The 11,762-nt window shown below is 42.8% G+C and overlaps 1 protein-coding gene across 1 annotated transcript in view; it reads right to left on the reverse strand.

Moving 5' to 3' along the window:
* ATP10B (ATPase phospholipid transporting 10B (putative)) overlaps window positions 1-10,825 on the reverse strand; it is a 124,847-nt gene extending 114,022 nt beyond the window's left edge. Inside the window, exons 1-2 of the mRNA XM_007115735.3 lie at window positions 10,545-10,825; window positions 9,418-9,612 (exon numbers count right to left, since the gene is read on the reverse strand). Of these exons, the coding sequence (XP_007115797.2) occupies window positions 9,418-9,612; window positions 10,545-10,819 (470 nt within the window). The 5' untranslated portion in view covers window positions 10,820-10,825. The remainder of the gene's footprint in view (window positions 1-9,417; window positions 9,613-10,544) is intronic.
* Between the last annotated feature and the right edge of the window lie 937 nt (window positions 10,826-11,762).

Here is an 11,762-nt window from a genome sequence, read left to right on the forward strand (position 1 = left end):
CAACTGTCTTTGTCTTGACAGTGGTGTGCTCATGTAGAGACAATATCATGGGGTGGTTAAAAGCTTGGGAGTCATGTGAGCCTGACCCAGAACTACTTCTTACATCTTACATACAAGGTAGTGTGACCTTGAACCCACTACTTGACTATATGACCCTCAATTTATTCATCTATCAAATGGACAAATAAAATCTATTCTACAGGTTAAAGTGAGAGTTCAACAAGATAATACACGAAATGACCTTAGAGCAAATGACATTTACTGCTGCTATTATTATCATTACAGTTATTACTAGCTTGAAGCAAACAGGGTTACTGCTGTGGTGATAGGAGAACAGAATCTGTGTGCTTGTCTATTTTCATGAGCTGTCGTGAATGAGGGGTGGGGCTTTGCGGTTGGAGGAGGAGCTTAGCAAGGGGGAAGGAACTGAAAAGGGAGGAAGGGTCCTGTGGCTTCTGTCCTGACCTGGTGCCACAAAATGGAAATGGAACAGCAGTTAAAGGTTTAGAGTTAAGTTAAAGTTATGCTAAAGAGAGCGTGGGCCTGGGGCAGAGGGCAGTGAGTGCAGCTGTGTCCCCGCACCCGCCTGCTTGCTACAGACCACGGTGACGGGGGCTTTAGACTCAGGGAAGTTCCAGAAAGAAACAGCTGAGGCCAGAGGAGTGGGCAGGAGACCAGGACCCCTGGCTTGGATGGAAATATTGGGGGACATGAACATATTAACTATACCTGAGGATGCCCAGATATATCTGGGGAGGCCTGAGTATTAGGGTGGGAAGAATGAAGACCCAAATCAGCAGCTTGGGGCATCTGTATTTATGTGAATTCATTAACAACCAGAGGCCTAATTGTTTCATGTGTCTTCTACTTTCAACTCTGTAATAAGCTTTGCTGAGAGCTGGGATGACCCTGGGTCTTATATTTCCGTACCTACATGGAGTCTGGTATGGTGTCTAGCACACAGGGGAGTGTTCAGTAAATATTCCGTAATTGATTCCTTGTAGATTTGTGTTGAACATGAGGCAGTAGAGGAGAAGCTTTTCCTAATCTTAAGTCATTTTGACACATATCTCTTTTTGTTATGGACGCACTAATGGAGACTTCCAAAAATGATATCATAATAATATAATATGATGTATGATATGATGAGATATGATGAGATGATACAATATAATATAATGTATTTAATGTAATGTAATATAATAAACTTATTTGTATTAAGTGCCTATAATGAGCCCAGCACTTAACCAACATTACCATTTAGCTGACTAATAATGATACAACTTTTATTATTACTGTTATCTCTGTTTCATAGATGAGGAAACTTAAGACCAGAAAGGTTATCTAACTTGTGTAAGGTCACATAGGTGTGTCTGCCAGGACATAGGAGTGAGACCTGTGGGGACTTCATGGCTCAGCGTGGTCTCTTGGTCCTGTTTGAAAGTGCAGTACTAAGCAGATGATGCCTCAGAAACTGGTGACATAAACACAACTGAGGCTGGGTTGGGAAGAGGAGCCTCAGCTTTTGGAATTGTGAGCTCCATAATGGCAAATCAGAAGCTGTAAATGCTCACCCGCTCAGATACAAATCACACCTGTTGACACAAGTGCAGAGCTTCAGGGACACCTGAATTCTTGTTTTATGATTCTTCCACCCATTGAGTTTGGGGGAGAACCTAATGCATTCTATCCTGAAATGACAAGCTGAATTGGCCCACATAGTTTATGGCCTTCTGTGAGCACAGGGCGAGGCCATGGGAGTCGGGTGGGCACTTGCAAAACTGACCCTTTAGAGAGGAGGCTACTTGGCTGGTGCCAAATGCAGAGCAAAGACCCGCAGAGTGGATGCAGTGGTCTGCTGGTCTATCAACTACAGCCAGTGGCACTTTTCAGAGTCATGCTTCAAATGACACTATGATCCTCCGTTTTGTGCACTTTCAGATTCTTTCCCTAGGCCTAGTTTGCTATATTATTATAGCTTGGAGTCAAGTTCTGTGGTAAAGCGTTTGTCTTCTTCCATGCGGTTCAAAACCCCAGCCAGTGATCTGTCTTTCTTACTCCCCTTGAGTCAAGCTCATGGTGACTCTTGGCTATCGAGGTTATAGAACTCTCCTTAGTAATATTTTAGCCAACATTTTCTGAGGGCTACTGAATGCCAGGAACTATACTAAGCATTTACATACATTACTTCATTTAACAGCTGCAGCAAACCGAGGGTACAGCTGTTCACTTAACAGCTGCAGCAAACCGAGGGTACAGCTGTTCATTTAACAGCTGCAGCAAACCGAGGATATAGTTTTAGGGTAAAGAATACATATTGTATTTCGATGTTAGAACGGCCCTGGCAAAGCCTAAATTCTACCCTGTCAATCATCTCATGTCCTTTGGGTTTCCCAGAGGGATGTTATATGGAGGAAAATGATAGTAGAATGGGGATCAAATAGCTATTATATTAAGAGCCACACAAATATGATATTTGAATGTACATTCTATGTTAGAAGCTGGGTTGGGAGAAGTGGCTTCGGCTCCGGGCCAGATGAAGCCACCTAAATCCCTCGCCTAAATCTAAATCTTGGTCCGGGTGTGCTCAGCAGTGCTGTGGAAACGGAGTGAGGGGAAAGAGGTCCAGGCTCTATCAGGGTTTCCCAAATTCAGATTTTAAATCCTGCCACACAGAATAGAAGAGAAATGAGAGAGCAGAGCATAAGTTTTTGCTTTTAAAACACTGTTACCCTGCCCACTGGTAAATGTGGCTCAGTGAATGCCCTTGACCTTTGCCAATAAAATAAACAATTCCTCCCTTGTATGGGTGGGAAATGTAGCAAGAAAGACGAAGGCTTAGGTTGGGCCTGACACTGAAAAAATTAGAGTTGAAGTGACTGGAAATTTAAAAAATTACGTAGTGCTAATTACGGTGCAGACACTGAGTTACCAGTTTATAAGGATTACTTTATTCAATCCACATGCCCCTGGGAGATAGGTGCTAATACTAGCCCCACTTTATACAAGTTGAAATGGAGGCTGCAGTGATCAAGTAACTACAAGTGTCCACACATTTAGTAAGTGCCAGTTCTGAGACAAGCCCAGGTGTGATGCCAAGCATCCGGTAAGATGTCATGTTTTAAACATCCTTGCTGAGACTGCTTTATGCACTCTCCTTTGGCACTGCATTGTATAGCTGTTTCTATACCTCTGCTACGTTCAAGCCCTCTGACATGTCATCTCACATCTTTTCACAAAATTTACTGTAGAGAGACTATGACCACTATTTAAAGATGAGACAAATGGGGACACACCTGCCTAAGTGGCTTCATTTAGGTCATGTAGTTAATTGGTGACAGACCCAGGATGAGGACCTCTGGTTTCCTCATTCTCAGGCTTTCCTATGGGGGCACCGGCACGGAAGGAAACTGATATACAAATAAAAACAGGCTGCAGGCCAGGCATTTGCCTTCTCCAACAGAACTTTCCACAGCTGGGAAACCAGGCCCTCAGTGCCGTGCTGTCAGAAGACTGGCCGCGATTCTGTAGCATCTGGAATTCTTTTTATGTTATAGCAGCCACCTGACTTACAGAAAAGAGTATCTCCAAGTCTTGGTAAAAAGTCAGAATTTAAACGTTTCTAGGGAATTCCCTGGCGGTCCAGCGTCTAGGACTCGGAGCTTTCGCTTCCAGGGCCTGAGTTCGATCCCTGGTCGGGGAACTAAGATCCCCCAAGCCATGCGGCATGGCCAAGAAAAGAAAAGAAAGTTTCTAATCTGAATCATTTCTCTCTTAAGCTCCTGATATCTCTTGATCCTGGTCTTTTTGAGACCAGCATAAATCACACATACAACCTTTAGGTGACACATGAACAGGCTGTGAGCTGACCTGTTTTCTTTACCTATTTGAATGCTGCTCTTCCTTCAGTGCTCTCCTGAAATGTCACCTCTTCAGAGAAGGCTTCCCTCGGCTGGCTCTGATGTTTTTGGCAGGCAGGTGTGTCACTACAGCCCATGCATGACTGTGACCCTTTGTCCATAGGCAAAGGACACTGTAGCTGTTTACAAGTTCCTTGTGCTCTCTGGACTGAGAGCCCCTCGAGGGTCCATGGGGCCTTCCATGTTGATATACACGTACTCGGTCCAGACGTAAGACTTGCTGAACAGATGAATAATTGTGTGCTCGGCTGCTGAAACACTGGAAGGCTTTTGCTGCATTACACTATGGGGACAAAAACCTTCATGGATTCCCTGGGTTCCCACTCCTGCTTCCTTGTTGCCTGTTTTCTGAATACAGATAAAAATATATGAAGCTGGATGGAAAAATACAATTCTCTTGCTGGGTATGGTTTCTAGATTCATTAAATTGAGCCCTGGGAGAAACTAAGCTAATATAATTCTGAAGCTAATCTCTCCTTGAAGTCATTCCATAAATCTGATTAATGGGTCACCTTTAGACCACAAGCACAGTTGCTATATTAAAAGAAAATGCTCTAACAGGATTGTAATTCTGTAAACAAGGTTTCTGCTGTTTGCAAAAAGATTCTCTCACAGTATAAACAAGTCTAGGCTGGATGATACATGGGATTAAGGTGAGCAAAATTCTTAGGGTCCTAGTATTCAACTGTACAAAAATGAGGACATTTGACATCAGTTTCTCAAATGTGTGAATCTGAGACAAAATGGATAGAACTAGTGCTTGAGATGTAAGCTTTCATGTTGCTTCTCAGAAAAAAAATTGTCCTCTCAGATCTTGTATTCTTTGCCTGACATCCCGTCATGTATTGTGTTGGCCAAAAACTTCATTCGGGGTTTTCAGTAAGATGGTCTGACAAACCTGAACAAACTTTTTGGCCAACCCAATATCTTCAACGTTTGGCAAAAGGAAATGCTCCTCAGCCTCATCACTTAAGATAATAATAATATCTAGCATTTTCTATCTTCCTATTCTGGGGTTTTTCATAGAATTAATCCACTTCAGGGTTAGAAGAACTTTAAGGATAGACATTACAGAAGGTCCCGAAGTGTGTCTGCTCCTGTTAATATGTGGAAAGCAATTCACAAGGAGTCGAGGCTCAAAAATATTTTAAGGTGATGATGTTGAGGACATAGTGCTGGCCTCTCCAACATGTGTTTCTCCTTCTCTTGGAAATACCTCATTTTTTAAATTTGGATTTTTCACCTTCTCTGTGTAGCCCATATGCTTTCAGGGAAGTGAACCTCATGCTGGGCTCTATGGCTCAGGTATAACCTAATTAGCATAATCTCATCTCCTGCTCAGAGGGATTGGTTCAGGGATGGGCATGTGACCCACTGGGGTCACTGAGAGATGAGGAGGATCTGGGGAGTAAGCTTCCTGGACCTTCCAAGAATGCTTCTGGAAGTGCTTTTCTTTCTCCCTTTGTGGGTTATTATATGTAGATGTGAGGGCTGGAGCTGCTGCAGCCATCTCATTGCCATGAGGGAAATCTACCTGAGGGTAAAGATGACACAGAGGGGGACTGAATGAAAAGGACAGCTAACTGCTGCAGCTAGAATGCTGATTGGCTGAATGAACCATGCCTGATCACCTGCCCGCCTCAGCATATTTGTAGTGACTTAAGAAATAAAGTCTCTCGGGCTTCCCTGGTGGAGCAAAAAAAAAAAAAAGAAACAAAGTCTCTTCATTGTTAAAATTGTTTAAGTTAAGGTTTCTGCTTCTTGCAGTAGAGAGCATCTCAACTGACACAACAGAATATATATAAAACTGAATCACCTTGCTGTATACTTGAAACTAACACAACATTGTAAATTAATTATACTTCAATTAAAAATATGAATTTGTATATCCATTATCAATAACCATAAAGTCTTCCCAAGTACATATTGCATGATGTGTGCTTTTCCAAGGTAATTTTTCAGTCCTGAGAACTATGATAATCAAGTACTGAAATAAACTGAACTTAGAACCTGGTTTTCAAATAGTCTCTTTGTTAAACTATGATTCACCAAAATAGTGAAGAATGATCAAACCCATTATTATCACTAAACTTTTATCTGTAATAATTTTAGAACGATTTCTCTGAAATTATATTATTAAGAAATAAATAAAATAATATTATTTGTTTAAAAAAAAAAAAACCTGTATGTCCCTCCCTGCCAGTGAGCCTGGGGATAAACGTCTCTTTTTTCTGGATTGTTATCTCCTCAGTTTTCTGCCATTTTCCTGGAAGCTATTTTGAGAACAGAATGACGACAGCCTGGCCTGTACCAGGCCAGCACCCAGCACAGGTCAGTTTGTGGTCTGATTGACACTGAGATTATCCCCAAGAACAGCCTTATTTTTGTGGGATGCTCAGGGCAGAGGATTTCTGGCAAAGCAGGGAGAAGAGAACCAGGCTCACTGAGGTCCACCTGTATCCCTCCCCAAGGAACCAGCCTCACTGTGCATGTTCTATGAGAAAAACAACAAAGGAGAAAGACAGAAAACAAAAAGTGATGGGGTGGATTGGTGACAAGAGAAAAACAATGTTTTCTTAAAAAATCAGTCTCTTTAGGAAAGGCGGCACACTCCAACAGTTTTTTTTTTTTTTCCTCTTTATAATTTCCTTACTCAAAGGTGAGGGATGACTCAATCTCAACTCTAGGTATTCAGTGTGCTAACAATACTCAAGACAATTAGATCCAGCTGAAAAAAAAAAAAAAAACCCAAACCTTCAGATTAATTTTTTTAGATGTGCAATTTTGGTCCTGTAGGCAAGCAGAACAGAAGCTCATCTTTTGCTGAGGAGAAGGTATGAAAGTTCCCTTAGGGGTGCCCTGGAGACAGCTGAGTCCCTTGCATTACATGATCTCCTTAGAAGCTTCCCCAGGCTACAATTTTCCGAGTGGAGTCTGGCTCATAAACTCTATAATCCATCAGCCAGCTCCAAGTCATAAGCTCCGTGTTCTACCCCGGGGAAGAGAACTTCTTAGAAAGAAGCAGCCCCTAAACAGCTGTAGGGCACACCTCAGAGCCAGCCCCTTTCACTCTAAGAAGGACCAGAGCAACTACAGAACGTCTTGGGGTCCATAAGATCAGAGGGAACAAGTCAGAGGGATGGTGCTTCTTGAGAGAGATGGACTTTTTCCCTTATTTGGCAGGAAGTCAAGCCCCTACCTGCTGTATTCGTCTAAGTGACTGATTCATCCAAAGTTTCTTATTGCCAGCCCAGAAAGCACTCTGTCACCGCAGTCTCACTGCAAGCCCAGCCTCCATTCCCTTGCTCCTTTCTGGGCTACATGAATTGTCACAAAGTTAAGACACACGATAACTCTGTTTTCTTCCCTTACTGATCGAGAGTGTGTCCTTTTCCTAACAACCCAGTTTGGTTTTTGACTCAATGGAGTCTTTCTAAGACAATGACAGGTATAAAACTATGTTAAAGAACATGGCAAGACAGGTGGTGAGCCATTTTTGTTTGGGTTGGGATATCAGAGAGAAAGCTTAAGGACAGTCTTGATCGAGCTAATGTGAGTTTTACATTCTAAAAATAAAGCAGTTACAGTTTGCATACTGAGTATTTATCATACATCAGGAGCAGTGCTAAGTACTTTCCAAGGATTATCACATGCAATTCTCACGACCACCTCAGGAAGTGTTCCAATTTTACGAAGGACAAAATGAGTCTCAGAGAGGTTAGGTCACTTGCCTGAGGTCACAGAGTTAGCGATTGATGGAGACAGCGTTCAATCCAGGCAGTGTGTCTCCAGGGCTGGTTCTCCTAATACACTGCCTACTGCTTCCCTGAAAAACAGCGATGCCACTTTTCTCCAAGGGTCTCCAAACCCGCTCCAATGTGCTCATGGCCACACTGGACCTAAAATGGTTGTGAATTTATGCAAAACTCTTAAATGTCTAACACATTTGAAACAGCAAAGAAAATGTCACATAATAAAGACCTCCTAATTTTAATGAACGATTGACTCAAGCCTCAATTTCTTTTGTTTTGTGTTTTTCAGTTTGAAACCATAATCACCATTGTGGAGAATTTAACAGTTTCACTGCGATAAAATAAGGCTATCTCCCTACCCCATCCTTCCATAAACAGCACCTGTGGTGGTAGCAGCCACAGAAAGATCAGAGGTGGGGCCGAGACTTCCCCGGGTGTTTCGTTTTACCTGCTATAGACGAGGCACTCTCGGTTATTGATCACTGTATCGGATTTGTACCTCCGGAGGTCTTCCCAAGCATCCTTGATGGCAGTGACAATCAGGATGATACAGATTGGTATCATGCTCACCTCAGGCTGGAAAGCACTGACCACGGGGATAAAATTCAGAATCACAATGCCCACAAAATAGAAATTGGCAAACCGGTGTAGCTGCTCAAAGACGTTCTTGGGTATGAAGGACAGCAGAGTGTACTTGCTGGTTTTAATTTGATTCCCATGATAATATCTGTTGGGGTTCTCTTTGTGGGACCGTCCTTCAAAGGGCAGGTTGGAGACCACCACTCGTTTCTTGTCTTCTTTCCTTTTCCGCCTTTTCTTGCCTTCCTTTCTCATCTCTGCGCAGTCCCATCTCTTTAATTCACATAGCAGGACACTTGAGCTCCCCATAAAAGAGGTTCTTCCCTGATCAGTTCCATTGTTCAGCTGCCAGCGAGTGATGTTCCTGACATCTTTTACTCGCCCTCTCTGCTGAAAATTTCTCTCTTCTTTCAAAAGGAAAACTAAAAGTAAAAAGCCGGTGTATAAAAACTTGGGGAGAAGTATGACAAGGAAAGAGCTTGCAGAGAACAGGTGTGTACCCACCAGGTCACTTCCTTCTGTTTGTGGAGACTCCACCTGTTGGAATGCAGACGTCACCCACAGGTAGCTTCCTTTTCCACCCCAGGCAACCAAGAACAGGTGTGCCAACTCTGGGTCCTAAAACCTACCTGGCTAAGTTCTAAAAGCAAGGATTTTTAACCAAGAGCCACAGATGCTTTAAAAACGGTGTACATTTTCCTGTTTGGGAGACATTACCCATCACTCTCCAAAGAGCTGTTCCTGAACTTGGTCTCCTGAGATGATTCAGTCAATTTTAGAGTTTAATTCTTGAGGTTTCAACCCTGCTCTTATGGCATTTACATGAGTTAAATTAAGGTTTTTAAATCTCAGCACTATTGACATTTTGGGCTGGATCATAATTCTTTGTTGTGGAAGGTTGTCCCGTATATTGTAGGATGTTTAGCATCATCCTTGGCCTTTACTCACTAAATGCCAGTAGCAACCTCCTTCCCAATATGGCAACCAAAAACATCTGCAGACATTGTCAAAAGTTCCTTGCAGGGCAAAATTGCCCTGGTTGAGTATCACTGAATTAAATGAATTGAAGAAAATTAATGTGAGAAGAGAGACCAATTTTTTGAAAACACTGATAAGTTTGCATAATCTATTTGCCACAGAGAAAACAGAGGAATGATTTCCCTTACCTTTCATATATCTGGATGCTGGAGCAGTTTATCTCTCTATCAAGGCGGTGTCTCTTGAAGTCCTCTATGCCATCCTTGACCATGATGATGAACAGGACAATGGCCAACGGTAACATGGTGATTTCCCTGTGGAAGACTTCCATGGAGGGCATCCAGTTCAGAATCACCAGGAACAGGAAATAGAGGTTAGCCCATCTGGAAGGGGCAAGCAAGGTATGAATGAAAACCATGGAGAAGAGAAATATACTTGCCACATTACTGCTTCCCTACTATTAGCCCTTGCCAACTAAAAATGACATTCTCTTTCAGTGTCACCTCGAACTTCATGGTAAGGGCTTTAAAGTCAAATCCCATTTAAAATGGGGATAGTACTATCTACTTTAAAGGGCTCCTATAAATATTACATGGGAGGAATATTTGTTATGTATGCAATGGAGGGTTCCAGACTATAGTAGTTGCTCAAGAAATGGTAGGTGCTAATAATTACAAAACTCAGGATAATGTCTAGGTGCATATTTTGCTTTATAATTAAAAGATAATTTTGCATATATTATCTCAAAAGAGTGGCTTGCACTTTTATGTTTTCCAAGTGCATCTTTCTCCCTCTTGCCACAGTGCCTTTGCACATGAAGGTCTGTTTGAAAGAGCATTCTCTGGCTCCCTTCTCTGACTTCTCTCTGCCTCTTTCCACGTAGTTAACACATTCTCTTCTTTCATATTAGACTTCCACAGTTACTTCATCCTAGAAGTCTTCCTTGACTTTCCTAACTAGGCCCGATTTCTCTTGTACTCACTCTAATAGCACCATTTACTTCTCCTTGGAAGTATCTATCTGAATTATAGTTTACACCAACTTACATAATTCCTAAAATTAATATCTGTCTCTTTCACTAGCCAATATAGTCAGGACCATGTGTCTTTTTTTTCCCTCGTGTACCTCTAGTACACAAGACATGACTTAACAGAGAGTAGAATCTGATAAATACTGAATGAATGAATGAATGAATGAATGACAAAGCTTCTCAAGGTACACGCATTTGGCCCAGAGGGTAGCATTTCTGAGTTCCTCTGAGTGGCAAATACTTGGCTATCAAGTGTGTACTGTTCAGCCAAGTGGTCGTGTATACCTGTGAAACTGCTCCAAGAGATTCTGGGGCAGGAAGGTGAAGAGGGTGTACTTGGTGGTGCAGATTCTGTTGCCAGAGTATCTCCTGGAGACCTTGGCCCAATCCTGGTGGAATACGTTGTTGTTGGGGAACACTACCCGCTGCTGCGCCAGGCTGTAGTTCTGCGTCCCCTCCTCTGGGTTCAGCAGTGGTGTGGCTTCTGATGGAGACTGTGGGAGGCCATCTCTGACTCGCCACTGCCACCGGTACCAAGACGAGTCCACTGAGAGGGCCATGTCTGGCAGCAAGCTACGATCTGAGAAAGGACATGAAGTCACCAAGGTCAGGAGAAATATGAGGCGTGTCAACGCAAGGTGTGGCTATGTTTAGGACACACGGGTGGCATATTGGCTCATCCACTTGTCCACCCAACCATCCAAGGTAGACTGTGGCACACGAGGTGAGAAAAATATATTCGATCCCTGTAATCCATACACTCTAGGGTGAGAGACATTAAGCAACTGATCATATAAATAAAATACAACTAACACTCTGATAAGTGCCATGAAAGCGTTTCAGCTGGTGGATGGTATGGAGAGGGTGTAGATGACCTCGTTGGGGCAAAAGTGTGGACTGGAGGACTATGAACCCAGGGCTCAGAATTCTAGCTCTGGTTCATTCCTGACTCCAAACTGTGCCTTCACCTCGCTTGTGTTCAGTGTCCTCACCAGAGTATGAGGAGACCTAGTCTTACTCTAATTTTTTTCACAAGCCTTTTGTGAGGGACAAATTGGACAGTATGAAGAGTAAGTGGAGACATGTCTTAAAGGGAAAGCTATTTATTCTCTAGGTTTTCCCTCGCTCTAAAGTTTTCTGATACTGATGATATTTCAGAGAAGCTCATTTGTGCTCAGAACCTCACGTGAGAGTGATTGGTGAAACAGGAGAAAGTCTCTTTCCTAGGAAATTTGGGCCTGAGGTGACTGGACTGCACTGAATGCAGTTCCATGAACGCCGTGGGCTTTTCCTGATCTGGTTGTCTGGGGGTGAGGGTTGGAGACCCCTTTCTTTCTTGCCATTCCATTTGGTGGTTTCTGAAACTGAGCGCTTAGTCCTAGATGGAGGAAGGAGGCTGCTTCATCTAGGATATTCCAGTTTCTGAGCTCTTTGTTTTTTTTTTTGTTGTTTTTTTTTTTTTTTTTTTTCCAGTACGCGGGCCTCTCACTGTTGTGGCCTCTC

Source organism: Physeter macrocephalus, chromosome 8, assembly GCF_002837175.3.
Source record: "Physeter macrocephalus isolate SW-GA chromosome 8, ASM283717v5, whole genome shotgun sequence".
NCBI classification, from domain to species: Eukaryota; Metazoa; Chordata; class Mammalia; order Artiodactyla; family Physeteridae; genus Physeter; species Physeter macrocephalus.